The sequence below is a fragment of the Notothenia rossii genome (assembly GCF_949606895.1).
Source record: "Notothenia rossii genome assembly, chromosome: 1".
NCBI classification, from domain to species: Eukaryota; Metazoa; Chordata; class Actinopteri; order Perciformes; family Nototheniidae; genus Notothenia; species Notothenia rossii.
This window is the reverse complement of record NC_136912.1, coordinates 59,602,051-59,617,363: the sequence shown is the minus strand read 5'-3', so window position 1 is coordinate 59,617,363 and position 15,313 is coordinate 59,602,051. Positions and strand designations below refer to the sequence as shown.

The 15,313-nt window shown below is 41.1% G+C and overlaps 1 protein-coding gene across 1 annotated transcript; it reads left to right on the top strand.

Moving 5' to 3' along the window:
- Positions 1–747: 747 nt before the first annotated feature.
- On the top strand, positions 748–13,420 carry aldh9a1a.1 (aldehyde dehydrogenase 9 family, member A1a, tandem duplicate 1; the record flags this gene model as incomplete). The annotated part of the gene is given in 13 exon segments (XM_079693334.1): positions 748–820; positions 823–885; positions 2,071–2,216; positions 5,990–6,119; positions 6,203–6,337; positions 6,823–7,019; positions 9,103–9,243; positions 9,330–9,342; positions 9,345–9,517; positions 9,681–9,768; positions 11,146–11,287; positions 11,530–11,642; positions 12,438–13,420. Coding segments are annotated over 13 exon segments (1,509 nt in total). The 3' UTR covers positions 12,533–13,420.
- Between the last annotated feature and the right edge of the window lie 1,893 nt (positions 13,421–15,313).

Sequence of the window (15,313 nt, the reverse complement as noted above, 5' to 3'; positions counted from 1 at the left end):
TGACGTCATCATCCATTTGATTGTTAAAAAAACTAAATGGGCCAATCCGTGGAGCCGTTACGTTACGTCCGCGGAGCCGTTACGTTAAGCCCCCGCTGATTGGTCCAAATTGGCAATCCACACACACACACTCAGTGCAGCAGCTCTGCTTATTTCTGCTCCGTGCAGCAGGCTGATGAAAGACAGTTGGGATCGCGCGAAATTCTCTCTGCAGACCCATTCTCACAGCGTTTATCAACCTATAAACCTTTTTCTTACTCAATATCAAGCCACACTTATTGTTTTTATTTCGGCTGTGACTTTGTGTGTGTTCAGGTTCAGTTTGCCTGTGTTTGGCTGTGTATGCGTCATAGGTCAAGGTCCAAAGGCAGTTCATTCAGTTTGAAGGAGGCGTGTCCTGTCGTCCAGCGCTGACGTCCTGTCTGCGTATTGAAGGGTGGGCGTTATGTCTTCTACCGTTGTTGTTTCCTCCAGTCCGTCTGCTGAAGCACACACGGTAAGGTTACATGTTTCTCCTCGTGTAACAACGTTACTATATTGACCTGCGAATGTATGAAAGCGGCTTTTGTTCCTCATGCTAGTTAAGCTGCATGTCCTCGTCCTAGCTTCACGCGAGCAAATGACGTTTAGAGCATACTAGTGCTCTAAAATCACTACACCATCCAATATTCTGCATAGCAAATGTGTTTTTATTTAATGTAATGTATTTCCCTCCCCGTGTCCATGCAGATCTTCTCCTTCTAAAAAATGGAGCACTCAACCCTCGACTTGCCCGGAACAGCGACGGGGACCATGGTGGTCACAGAGCCGCTGAACTTCTGGGGGGACAGAGGGTGAAGCCCCGGCAGCAGGCTAACGCAGAGCCGGTGTTCGAACCAGCAACTGGTAAATACAGCAGGCTAAAGTCTGGCTCATTGTGCAATGCTCCATATTACCCTGGCTGGCCTGCATAGATACATATTTGCTTCATGCTACAACGACTACACTACAAAGGTCTCTAGCCTGTGTAGCGGGTCACTGTGAGGACAGGCTGTTATAAACAGAAACACTCCCTAGTTATTTTTCTTCGGTGGTACAGAGTCAATTTGAATTTGTTTAGGTTGCATGATTGTATTGTAAATATGAAATACTTTATTGCCATTTAAACATTATTATTTGCAGTGGTAGTCATGTAAGAGTGGTTTTAAGTAACTAATTACATTTACTGTACTTTAGAGCAGGGGTTCCCAACCTTTGTTCCCAAGAGCCCCCCCAAATGACTCCTGTTCGAAGTTGCAATTATATTTAGATGCCAGTACTTTTACTAGAGTAACATTTTTAATACAGGACTTTTACTTGTAACAATAGTATTCCTACACGTTGGTATTTCTACTATTACTTTAGTACACTATTTGAGTACTCCTTCCACCTCTGGTAAGCACATTTACCCAAGTATTTTACGTAAATACACTTTTGAGTTACTTCTTTCCAATTTCTGCTACTTTATACTCTATATAAATCAGATGCATATATTGTGTCTTCTTTTTTACTTCCCTTATTTAGGAATGTAAAAATTACTACAATATTTCCTTTGATAACTTAAGTCGCTTTAAAGAATGAGATCATTATTACAAAACATGATGAACCAATAATATATCATGTATGATAAGAGGTTAAGATAAACTGATTGATCACTGGGTGTAAATCAGCCCATGTGTGGTGTTACTAACCTTTTACTGAGTTAAAATATCAGATGGATTTGTCCAAACTACTAATAATGAACATCCAACAATAACCATAATATAATGCTAAAAGCATAAAAAACGAATGAATGAAATAATAAGAACCACCAGAGAAGAAACCTTAGCACATGTAGCGTAGATAAAGTGATTAAAAAAAACTAGCCATATGCAGTTCTGGTCCTACTGCTTCTTGGTCTAAAATATTTTTAAAAGAATGTTAGCCGAGTGAGAATTTTCTTTCAAACTTAAAGGCCCCTGCTTTAGTTGTCTAGCCTTATAGATCCAAAGTTTAGTTACAGAAATAACTGACATTTTCCCACAAGTCTTGCATTTATCCTTTCTTGCGCAGGCCGTGTCCTGTGCCAGATGTTCCCCTGTGGATCAGAGGAGGTGGACGAGGCCATTAAGAGCGCCCACTCTGCCTACCTGAAGTGGAGCAAGATGGCGGGCATGGAGAGGGCTCGGATCATGTTGGAGGCCGCCCGCATCATCAGAGTGAGTCCGGGAACTAGCCAGTGTTGTTTCAGTGTTGTGCAACTTAAATTGGAGCGGAGTAGCATACAGTAAGACACTAGTTACTCATTAAAGCACAAACATGCCCCCCTCCCTCTACTGTTGGCCTATTTTTGCACATAATGAGCCTTTTGAGTGTCCTGTGCGACCTCTTTGATGCCATGCGGGTTAGGATTTCAACCTCAATTTGTCAGAGTTATTAAATAATCTTAAATGGATCGTTTGCGTGAAGTGAGGCTGTATGAGTTACTTATTTATAGTCGGTGTAGTACATAAGCTAAGCAATGTACCACTGTGGTCCAGAATTAACCAAACATTTGAGTTCCCTAATTAAAATTCTACTGCTACCTCAACAGTTTTTTTAGATTTTTTTTTGCATTATTGTTGGACTGGCGGTAATCCAAAACTAACCCTTAAAAATACAAACCCCAATTCTAATGAAGTTATGACGTTGTGTAATAAATTAATAAAAACTGAATGTAATGATTTGCAAATCCTTTTGGTCCAATATTCAATTGAATACACTTTGCAAATATTCACTCATTTAGAATTTCTAGTACTCTTTTACTACGAAGCCACACTGTTGTAACACGTGCAGAATGTGGCTTGGCATTGTCTTGCTGGAATAAGCAGGGAAGTCCCTGAGAAACACACAAAAAGATGGGCATGTTACCCATGCTATGGTCCCTAACACACCCCCATACCATCACAGATGCTGGCTTTTGAACTTTGCGCTGATAAAAATCTGGATTTTCCTCTTCAGCCCGGAGGAAACGACGTCCATGATTTCCAAAAAAAAAGTTTTTTGACGTGTGGAGTCATCAGACCACGGCACACTTTTCTACTTTGCATCAGTCTATCTCATATGAGCTCGGGCCCAGAGAAGCGGGCAGCATTTCTGGGTGTTGTCGATATGATTAATATATGTTTGCTCACGCAGTTGTTCACAAAGTGGTGAACCTCTCCCCATCCTTGCTTGTGAACGACTTTTGGAACGTGTTGCCGGCACCAAAGTAAAAATGAGTGAATATTTGCAAGTTTAAAGTATTACATGTCTTGTCTTTATAGTGTATTAAATTGAATATAGGTCGAAAATTATTTGCAAATCATTGTATACTGTTTTTATTTACACAACGTCCCAACTTAATTGGAATTGGGGTTTGTACAAATATGTTGCTATTATCGCCATTTTTTGTTTTGTGTAAAAGGTCAAAATCATATTTACCACCTAATTGCGTCCCCTGTAGTGATGTCCGCCTTCAGCTTGGCGGTGGTGATGCGCAGCCATGCGACCGTGATGTAGTTAGTTAAAGCCTAACGTTAGTTTTTTACTTAAAGGTCCCCTATTATACTGTTTTTCATCAATATATTATAGGTCTCAGATAGATATAAAACATGTCTCTGAAGTGTTTGGCTCCAAACACAAACAGATCATTGCAGCATTACCCATAATCACCTCTGTTTCAGCCCTGTTTCAAAGTGCTGATTCTCTGTCTGTTACTTTAGGGTGCGTTCACACCTGCCTTGTATAGTCCGGTTGAATCGAACCGTGGTGCGTTTAGCCGCTTGGTGCGGTTCATTTGGGTCGGTGTGAAACACAGTCCGAGACCTCTTAAGTGAACTAAACAACCGGACTCTGGTCCGCTAAAATAGATGGTCTCGGAGCGCTTGCTTGCGAACTCTGGAGCGGTTCATTGCTGGTGTGAACGCAGTCTGCACCAAAACATAGGAAGCGCAGTATTTACGTGTCACAAGAACACGGATATCTTCAACGAAGCGGAGGGATCTAGATCGGCATGAAGGTGTTCTTTTCCCCATAATGACCAAGTCGCTGCACATTATCCCGCTTATTACATGGCCACATTCTCAACAAACATGATTCCCAATATTAATTTAAATGCTTTTGTGGATTTATAAAATGATTTTATGATTTAAAAAATAGTTGTATGTATTGATTTAAATTGAAATGCATCCGCTGAGAAAACTAGTCCGTTGTTACTATTTGAACTAACGTAGCAACGGCAGAACTACTTCAATAGCGTGCGGCTTTTTGATTACAGATTTGAAAACATCGTTGCTTGCTTTAAATTAGCACAATTAATTATGTCAAACCTTGGAAAGTATCTAGATATCCCTGCCCTAATGCCAAAGTAACTGGCAACTGAATATGTTTCGCCATCTGATGTCTATGTCTGGACCCCTGCGTAAAAAGGAGAATTTCTGCCCGTTACTTCTCCGCTGTTTTCTTGTCGCTCTTGTCTTGTCAGTTAGAAAAGCAAACTGCATGCACTTTGCTTTTCAGCCAAACTCTATACAGTTAAATCGAACGGACTTCTTTGTACAGATGTGAGCCTCCTTAACAACAGTCAATAAATCCTTGACAGCGGTCTGTCTGTTCTGGATTAACAACGTGTCACGTGTTCTGAATTGACCAATCAGAATCGAGTATTCAACAAAGCCATGTAATAATGTTTTTTAACAGACGTTGTCTGATTATATAATCATATGCCGGGCCGCTTTTGTCTGTTGATCTCCAGATTAACAGCAGCATGAGAATAACCTGCCGAAAGTGCCGATGCTCTATGGCGGAGGATCCGCTAGAAATTGCCGAGTGATTTGCGTTTTTCACCCCCTTAATGTCTGACCAATGGTTGAACAGCATTTCTGAGCACATGACTTGTGTTTAAAGTTTATAGTTCGTTTGAGTTTTGCCCGTGTGAACGCAAACCGAACCTTCTGAAAAATGAAACAATGTAACAAACTGTGGTCTGGTGCGCACCAGAGAGCGGACCTATTAGGTGTGAATGCACCCTAATGAAAATAAGGAGCCCCTCCCCACGCCCCTCTGAGAGACATTTGGTTACAAAGAACACAATGGTGCTCTAGGAGGAGATTCAGGTGATAAGGGGGGGGGGGTTTATCTTGGTTGCTGATTGGCTAATGTTTACACAAGACAAAACATCGTTATGACATCATAAAGTGGCCAAAATCTGATCAGCTCATTTTCAGACAGGTTTTTATATAAATGGATCAGGACAAAAAGAGAGAGAATCTTTTTTCCTGAAACTTTCAGAATGTCTTTCCACAGAGGGGACACATGTTTATAAAAGACATGACAAGTGGATTTTGCATAATAGGTGACCTTTAAGGCGATTGCATTTACGCTTTAAAAATCACAAAGTGGTGGTAATATGTGGAGATTATCCTGTTGAACAAACGTGTTGGTATCATAAAATCTGTGTTAGCCACAAAGCTTATTTGCTGCCATATATGGAAATCCAATGGCGAAATCCCATTGCTCTATTGGCATGCTGGGTGGAAGATGCCACCAATACATTAAACAATACAATGGGGCTTTATCAATTTTCAATCCTTTAACATTTGCCTTCCAAGAAAGAAAGAAAGACAGTCTAAGTAAAAGTTTAATATTTTTTTGCCATTGTTTGCCTCTTTTGTTTTAATCTTTTTTTTTACTTTTGTAAAAGCATATTTACTTAGGAAGCTTTGACCAAAACAAACAAACTAACCCGTTAGCCTCTATGATGTTATCCCTATCTGTGTTCTCTGAAATACTGCCCTCAGGCTGGGTGTGTGCGAACCGTCATATAGTGCAGGTTTCACACTGATCCTCATACAACCCATCTTCAAACAACCTGAACTCCCCCTTTTAAACCTATATACATTTATTAACACTAAACTGATCAAATGGTTTTGTTTTGTTAAAAATTTGTTTTCTATCCTTCCAATCACGATAGGAAAAAAGGGATAAGATTGCAATACTGGAAGTGATCAACAATGGGAAGTCCATCACTGAGGCTGTGGTGGATATTGACATTGCCTGGCAGTGCATCGAGTACTATGCTGGCATGGCTGCTACTCTTGCAGGTGGGTGCAGTAACACAAGTTTGATTTTCTAAAAGTTCCAAAGGGGTAGTGTTGTGTTTAATGTGGTGTTTGACTCATTGAAGGCCAACACGTCCAGCTTCCTGGTGGAGCGTTCGCCTATACCAGGAGGGAGGCCCTCGGTGTGTGTGTGGGAATCGGAGCCTTTAATTACCCCTTCCAGATCGCAGCTTGGAAGTCCGCTCCTGCTCTGGCATGTGGTGAGTATGTGACCGTGTGTGTGACCACAATGTTATAAGACTTATATATTTAGACTTATAATCATCACAGCCTGAAGGTCCAGCAATATGTTTCTCTCTTATTCTATTTACATGTATAAAGACTCCTGCATTTATTTGGTTACTAACAACATTCTATGCAACCCTATTGACCCTATTGTATTGTATTATATTAATATTTATATAGTTTACTTCAGCTCCATTACTTGCACATTGTTCTTGCAACCTCAATGTGAACTATTGTATTTGACCCTGTTTTATTTATTGCTTTATGTCCTATATATATTATGTTGCATTGTTGGAGGAGGCTGGGACTTAAGATTTGTCATTACCATAACCACACTGTAGCTACTGTGCATATGGCAATGGATTCAAAGGCCTTACTTTGAATCTTGAATCTTGTTTCCGTTGAACCGAAACAGCTATGTTAACCATATCTTACAGTGTTAAAACGCTCTTGTGTTCAGGTAATGCCATGGTGTTTAAGCCCTCTCCAATGACTCCTGTGACTGCGGTCCTCTTGGCTGAGATTTACAAAGAGGCGGGCGTTCCTGAAGGGCTCTTCTGCGTGGTACAGGGCGGACCAGACACCGGCTCCTTGCTCTGCCATCACCCCGGCGTTGCCAAGGTGTCGTTCACTGGCAGTGTGCCAACAGGCAAGAAGGTACAGAGAACAATACAGTGCTGTGATTATTAAGATGATGTCCTATTAATTTGACTGAAGAGTAAGAGTGTCATACAAGCCAGGAGGATCACACCTGAAATAAACTATCCTATTTAAAGAGGCACTATTATGCTGTCTTCCCTCTCCTGTAGTGTGTTGTATAGATTTTTGTACATGTAAATGGTCTGTCCCTCCGGAGAGAGTTTCTCTCCTACACACTCCCACACGCCTGAAATGCCTCCATTGGACTCCTTTGTTTACTTCTGTAACATATTGACATCACTATGTAACACTCGTATTTCTATTTGCTAGCGCTCCAACATATTGTACATCAGGGCTTCTCAAACTCCGGACCGAACTGCAAATCAATCCGGACCGAACCCTGTGTCCGATTATAAAAAAATATATATATATTATTAAAAATATATATATTTCTGATTCTGATGTAAATTAAAGTGGACCTATTATGCTATATTGGAAACATATATTGGAGGGCCATACCTATACAAAACATGTCTGTGAGTTTTTGCTTAAAATACCAAACAGATCACCCATTGTAGCCATGCCTCATACTGCTCAAATACCTCTTTTGCAGCCCTGTTAGAGAAACACGGATTTTGGGTCCTTAGCTTTAAAAAAATAAAAAGAGGACGCGGAGCTAATGCCTTATCGGAATTCTACCGGAGATAAAGTTATATTATGCTGTGATAAAACGCCATCCTGTTCTAAACCACATCAAGATTACATTTTCTGAAACAGTATGGAGCTCAAATGCTTTTTCTCTTGCGGGTTTATCACAAGGTGAGTTCTTTTTTGTATTTCTGCTTTTTAAACACAAGTGCTCTTCAGTAAAGGTTAGCTCTGAGTGTTAGCGACGCTTGCTAATGTAAACAAAGACGAGATTACGTCCAAAACATGTCAGGCATTGTTTCTGATAGCAACTTTGTGTGGTCCGCCGCCGATTTGACGTCAGATCGGCAGCAAATCTGTACCCGCTTCGTTGTACCCCTGTTTTTAAAAAGATTTGGTTACGGAGAAAAGAGAGAGGGTTTTATTGTCTGACGCTGCGTGAGTTCAACATGAACATGAAACACCCTTTAATTTACTGCAACGACATGTTGGGAAACCCCCTCAAGGGGCCCCATGCGAGCCGAAACTTCGTTGCTCCGCTCCGGGGGGGGGGGGGGGGGGGGGGGGGACTTTCCTGACATTGATCTGGACCATTGACTTTGTATAAAATTCACGAGTGGACCTTTAACAAAAAAGTTTGAGTACCCCTGTTGTACATAATAGGCTGGATTGTACGTAATGTGGGGTGGGACATCTCTAAGTGGTTGACCAATCACAACAGATCCGGCCAGCTAACCAATCAGAGCAGACAGAGGGTGAAACAGAGGTGCTGAAGCACAGGCAGTATGAGAAAAATAAAGAGCTTTTTTAACATTAAAGTATAGAGACATGTCCCAGAGACACTAGATACTGATATGAAGACAGGGAATGAGCATATGATGTTCTCTTTAAGTTTGTGACTTTAATCGCTGAGATTTTTTTTCTTTCAAATCATGACTTAATATAGATAGACTTCAAATAAATAAAAAATAAAAATTCTTTATCCCAGAAGAGTTTTTCTCTGTATTTACACTATCCACCTCAGAATCAGAAATGGGTTTATTGCCAGTAGGTTCACACGTACGAGGAGTTTGACTTGATGTCATGGTGCATTCATAAAATATAAAACAAAAAATCAAAAAAAAATACACGGATAGCGAACTATATTAAGAACACTGTAAACAATATATAGATAGATAAGCAGTAATTACAGCAAAATAGAATGCAGTGAATTATAGAATATGAAATATGTGCAGTAAGAAATATTTGAACAATGTGTGCATTAATGTAATGCGTATAGAGTCTGCGTTGTGGCTGAGGTAAAGTGTCAGTGAGGGGACCGGGCCCTTGTTTTTAGCTCCCATTCTAATCATAAAATATATTAGAGTAACGTTTCTGTCGTAAATCTTTCAGAACATGCTCAACTTCTCCAAGGCTTCTGTTGTTAATGCCCCGTGTGTTTCCTGTCTCTAAGGTCATGGAGATGTCTGCAAAGAGTGTGAAGCATGTGACTCTTGAGCTCGGGGGCAAATCTCCCCTCCTCATCTTCAAAGACTGTGAGCTGGAGAACGCAGTGAAGGGAGCCCTCATGGCAAACTTCTTGACACAGGGACAGGTCAGCTTTCTTCCTCTGTTGCATCCAGCTCAATCTGATTAAGTGCATTCTTTGACCGCTCTAAAAGCTCTCTTTCCATTGTATAGGTGTGCTGCAATGGGACAGAGTGTATGTGCAGAAGGAGATCATGCCCCAGTTCCTGGAAGAAGTGGTGAAGAGGACCAAGGTCATCTCTGTGGGTGACCCCCTGCTGAATGACACCCGCATGGGAGCGCTGATCAGCAAGTCCCAGCTGGACAAAGTGCTGGCATATGTCAACCAGGCCAAGAAAGAGGTGTGTTTATAACTTTAATGATCCCTGAGGAAGAGTTGAGGCAACTGTGGAGGAGTGTTTATCTGAGATAAAGCAGCTGTGATAGCAACTGACCTCGAAGCAGATATATGAGGTTTTAATATGCTTATCTTAGTTCCATTGTTAATATTTCACTTTTTTTCAGGGAGCCAGAGTGCTCTGTGGAGGAGATCCTTTTGTCCCCAGTTACCCTAAATTGAAAGGGGGTTACTTCATGTCACCCTGCGTTCTTGGTAAGTCTCCTGGAATATTCTCCAGGTTGCCTCGATATTTTGTAACTCTCTTTAGAGTGGTGCAGGAATGGATTCTTAACCTGGAAATGGGTTAGCATTTTAGCAGCTCCCTCGCCTTGAAATCAATGGTTTTTGGTTAGATGCCCGAAGTAAAGTCAGCTTGCGAGTCACATTTTGTTCAACAACCAAAAATATGTCAGTAAATACTCCACTGGTGAATGTATTACCATTTCTTTAAAAAACAGCAGTAGCTAACAAGCGACCAAAAGAGATTCCTGAACTTCATTAGCCGCCTTTAGCTTAGCGGCGGTGACCTGCAGCCAATTAACTGTGTTTTAGTTATTTTATAGCCTAACATTAGCATTTTCACTGCACCACTCTTCCTTTACACAACATGCATGTCCCAGAATGCAACATATTTCACATCCAGTGCTTTCCAACCATGCACTAGGGGTTTCACAACTACCAATATTTACTAGTCGACACATTTTTCAAAATAGTAGTCGACTAGTCGTTACGTCATAATAAAGACACACAAAGAGAGGTGTACAACTGTATTTTATATTGGAACTCATACAGTAACATTAAACACTGCATTTTAATTTGTGTTACATGGCTGAGTAAATAACAAACAGTAACTGGACTCACCAAAATCGCGACAGCAAAAAACTCTTGTTTACATAAATGCCACGTAAATCCAGTGCGCAACACTTTATTCGCTGTCCTCCACGATAACGTCCACCTTTCCATATTTTTGGTTTGGTTTGAACACCAACGCATCGACATGTGAGGGAAGGAGGCTTGACCGCTTTCGGGTGACAGTGTTGCCTGCCAGGGAAAAAACCCTCTCACTCGGGGTGCTTGTGGCTGGAATAGCCAGGTAGCTCCTCGAAAGCGGGGGAAGCGGTGCACGTTTTCTGCCCACCACTCCAGTGGATTATCCATTGTGGGGATATGCGGTGTCCGCTGGCAGTAATCCCGTAGCTCATCATCCGCATCACTGTTGACCCGTGTTTTCTTGCTGTTCGTTTGCCTCTGTTCAGTGCTGACGCCGGTCCGTTGCTCACTGGTGCTAGCATTACTGCTAGTGCTAGCTGTCCGGCAGCGGGTGTCTCATCTTCAGATGGTTGCACATAGCAGATGCATTTGTATTGTACTTCAGTACAGCTGTACACAACTGACACTTCACTGTGGAGTTGGTTACATCTTCGTTGAAGTACTGCCATACATAAGAATGTCGGACGTGTTTTGGAGCATTTTGCAGCACCTCGTTTACCTCAATTTTTTTCACGACTAGTCGACTAGGGCCTACAGCGCCGACTAGTGGTAAAGGTAGTCGACTAGTCGATTAGTTGGTGAAACCCCTACCATGCACAGATAACTGCAGAGATGACATGACCTGTGTGAAGGAGGAGATCTTTGGTCCAGTCATGTCTGTGCTGCCTTTCGACACAGAGGAGGAAGTGATCAAGAGGGCCAACAACAGCCCCTATGGATTGGCCTCTGGAGTCTTCACCAGGTCAGCAGAGTTTACACACAACACACTTGAGTTGCACATTTCTCTGCAGTCTGTTGCAACTGCTTATCGCTGACACTCTGCTCCTGAAAATGGTTGGATCTATGCATTCCTTTATTGTTTTTGGAATTCATTTTGCAACAGAGGCTTCTCTGTGGTTGGAGCTGTGTGATCACCTTGCATACAGAAGTGTAACTCCCTTTTGTGCTCAACGTCAGAAACATGTTCTTTTCCTCTGCATGCAGGGACATCTCTCGAGCCCATCGTGTGGCTGAGAACCTGCAGGCAGGGACCTGCTTCATCAACAACTACAACATCAGCCCTGTGGAGATGCCTTTCGGAGGGTACAAAATGTCAGGTAGGGTGTTTAGGTGGTCAGTCACCACTTTTGTCTGTCATTGTTAGACATACAGCTCATCAATAGCAGTGGTAGTTCATATTGATATAAAATAGCTGACAGGAAATTAGCTTTGCAATGTGAGCAAGAGAGGAGCAATTTAAAACACAAAGAAAAGCAGAGAAAATATATTAATAAGCTCATCGGAGCAGACTACAGTTGTCGCCCCCTAGTGGTGTTTTATATTTAAAGCCCAGTGAGAGAATGCTTTTTAGCTGTCTTTAGTACATTTTGATACAACATACTGTTAACATACATGGATATAATTATTTGTGTGAAACAACTTGACTATAATTGTATTCTGTAAAAATGTATTGATTGTAACTTTATTGACATTTTATTTGGAGGGCAAATGAAAAAAGAATTTAGGTCAGGTTTTATAGCAATCGACATTTGCATTGTTATGCTGTGTAAATTCTAAATAAGTAAACAAATGCTGCTTTGGCATATATATTACCGTCAATAATGATTGAAAATGACAAACTCTTTAATTTAGTTGATGAATGAATGGTTTCCTTCTGCTTCTGCTTTAAATGATTTCCTTTTGCATTTCCAGTAATCTTGAAAGATATGCTATTTCCACCTCGTTCTCAAAACTGTTTTATGGATTTATAAACAATTCAGCGGTTTAATGTTTTACAAAAAGTAAAGAGGCTCCCAAACAAATAATGCTTTGGGAACCCTGTTGTTTAGAGAGACTAAATATTCTTACTGAATAGCTGTGGGCGTGTTAACACCTCTGCTGATATTCCCCAGGCTTCGGCAGAGAGAACGGCCAGGTGACCATCGAGTACTACTCCCAGCTGAAGACTGTGGTTGTAGAAATGGGCGACGTGGACAGTCTCTTCTAGAAATCACCAACTGTACGCTGCTGATGCAGAACTGTCATCAAATAATTCTGGCTTCAGTCATGTGGTCGGCAACACCCATGAGAGCACTTTCTTTGCACTATATAATGCTTTGTACTTTTGGAGGGGCAGATTTGTTTCAAATGCCCATGTAAGAAGTGAATACTTTACTATCTCTAGGCAACCAGTGGACCTACTTTTCTATAAACCAAGTAAATAAACACAAGCCTATATGTCAAACTAACTGCTTCATAAAAAACACCTGCAGCTGATATGTATACTGAATGAGAAATGATACTATAGTGAAAGGAACTGTGTGAACATATTTTTTTTTACTGTATGCTTAACAGAGAGCCGCAGTGACGCGTCCTTAAACCCGGAAGTAAACTTCTTCCAGTTCCTTCGTCTAAAACGCAATGCAATTTCTCCATAGGATTTTGGAAAATAGCTCGAAATAAGGTCTGTGGTTGACACATATTTAAGAGATGGATCACGTTTTGTTCAGCCGGATAATCTCCACATGTCAACCCTACTTTTATAATTTTTGAATAATAAATCTAGTCGGCAGAAGCAAAATGCTAACGTTATGCTATAAACGAACTACAAGCCAGTACAGCAGCAGGGTCGCACGACTTCAACGTCACGCCAACTTAAGATCGTTTCAACTGACTTGCACTGAAACTGCACTTTGAAAACTTTAAATATATATATTATATATATATATATATATATACCCCGGTTATCTAGGCCCGTTTTGTTTAATGTATACCACGTTTATCTAGGCCCTTTTTGTTTTATGTATACATGTCACACTGTGGGAAACGATATTTCGATATTTCTGGATGTATAACACATGTAGAATTTTTGACAATAAAGCTGAATTTGACTTTCGCGTGCTTGCATATTTTAACAAAGCTTTTCATTTTAGCCACACTAGAAGTCATGGCTGTGTCAATTACCAGTCTGATATCGTTTTACAAAGATGACAAGAAGAGTGTAGATAGAGAAAACCACTACAAGTCAGGACACGTAACAGTGCAGCCTAGATGAAGGTGTGCTTATCGGTGTTATCAGGGCTAGCATGAGGGACAAGGTTTATAGTGTCGGTGAGTAGTGATAGCAAGAGTACCGTTAACCTTTTAAGACCGAGTTAATTTATTTACATTAATTCCCATCAACAAATCAATTTTATGTGTCACATGAAATCTTTATTAGGCAAGGCAAGTTTATTTATATAGCACTTTTCAACACAAGGCAATTCAAAGTGCTTTACAAAAAATGAAAGACATTAAGAAAATGGCATTTAAAATCAGTCATTAAAAAGAAAAGCTAATAAAATAAACATTAAAAGAAAAAATACATGGATAAAAGTTACAGTGCAGTCTAAGATATGAATAGTTCAATTAAGAGCAGCGACAAAAAGAAAAGTCTTCAGCCTGGATTTAAAAGTAGTAAGAGTTGCAGCGGACCTGCAGGTTTCTGGGAGTTTGTTCCAGATATTTGGAGCATAATAACTGTACGCTGCTTTACCATGTTTAGTTCTGACTCTGGGAACAGAAAGCTGACCAGTCCCTGAAGACCTGAGAGATCTGGATGGTTCATCATTTAGCAGGAGGTCAGAAATGCATTTTGGTCCTAAAACAATTCAGTGCTTTATAAACAGCAGCAGTATTTTGAAATCTATTCTTTGACACACAGGAAGCCAGTGTAAAGACTTCAGAACAGGAGTGATGTGATCCACTTTCTTAGTGTTAGTGAGGAACCAGAGTAAAGACTTCAGAACAGGAGCGATGTGATCCACTTTCTTAGTGTTAGTGAGGACTCGAGCAGCGGTGTTCTGAATCAGCTGCAGCTTTCTAATAGATTTTTTAGTGAGACCTGTGAAGACACCATTGCAGTAGTCCAGTCTACTGAAGATAAAAGCATGGACACGTTTTTCCAAATCCTGCTGTGACAATAGTCTTTTAATCCTAGATATGTTCTTTAGGTGATAATAAGCTGATTTAGTAACTGTTTTAATGTGACTGTTGAAACCAATAACTAATTTAACCCGCTGACAAGAGAGCCTACCTCCGAAGATCGTGACTGGCTGAGGGACAGACTCGGGGGCAGGTTCTCAGGAATTTCTTGGCTTCTCTCCCCCGAGCCAGAAGAGGAACACTACAGCTTGGAAACACTTACTGTTCCTGAAATTATCAAATCTGTTGGGCATCAGGGACCTGAGGCAATTGTGGCAAGCATGGCATTGTCTGAAGAGCAACAGAGGGCAATTCAGGTGGCTACCACTGGTCAGCGAACCAGCCCAAACTGGCATTTGTTCAGGAAAGGAAGGTTGACTGCCAGCAACTTTGGAGCTGTCCTGAGGTCAAAGCATGTGACTGCTTCCTTTATTGCCAGGGTGTTAGGGCAACAACAGGCCCTTGATGGTGTTTTGTCTGTACAGTAGGGGACTATGAATGAATGTGAGGGCGTCAGGGCATTCACCACTGCAACTCAGATGCAGGTCCATGAGTCAGATTTGTGGCTCTCCCTATCAGGATTGTTGGGGGCATCTCCAGATGGTCTGGTAGGGTCTTCCGCTGTGCTTGAGGTAAAGTGTCCCTACGGAGCAAGGGAAATGACAATTAGTGAAGCATTGCAAATCAAGGGCTTCTTTGTCAGTAAGGAAGGAGAAACATTCAGCCTGCGTGAGGAACATCCTTACTGGCACCAAGTGCAAGGTCAGCTTCACCTCACTGCAAGAAAGAAGAAGAAATAATAAAATTGTGAATTGTTTTTAATTTA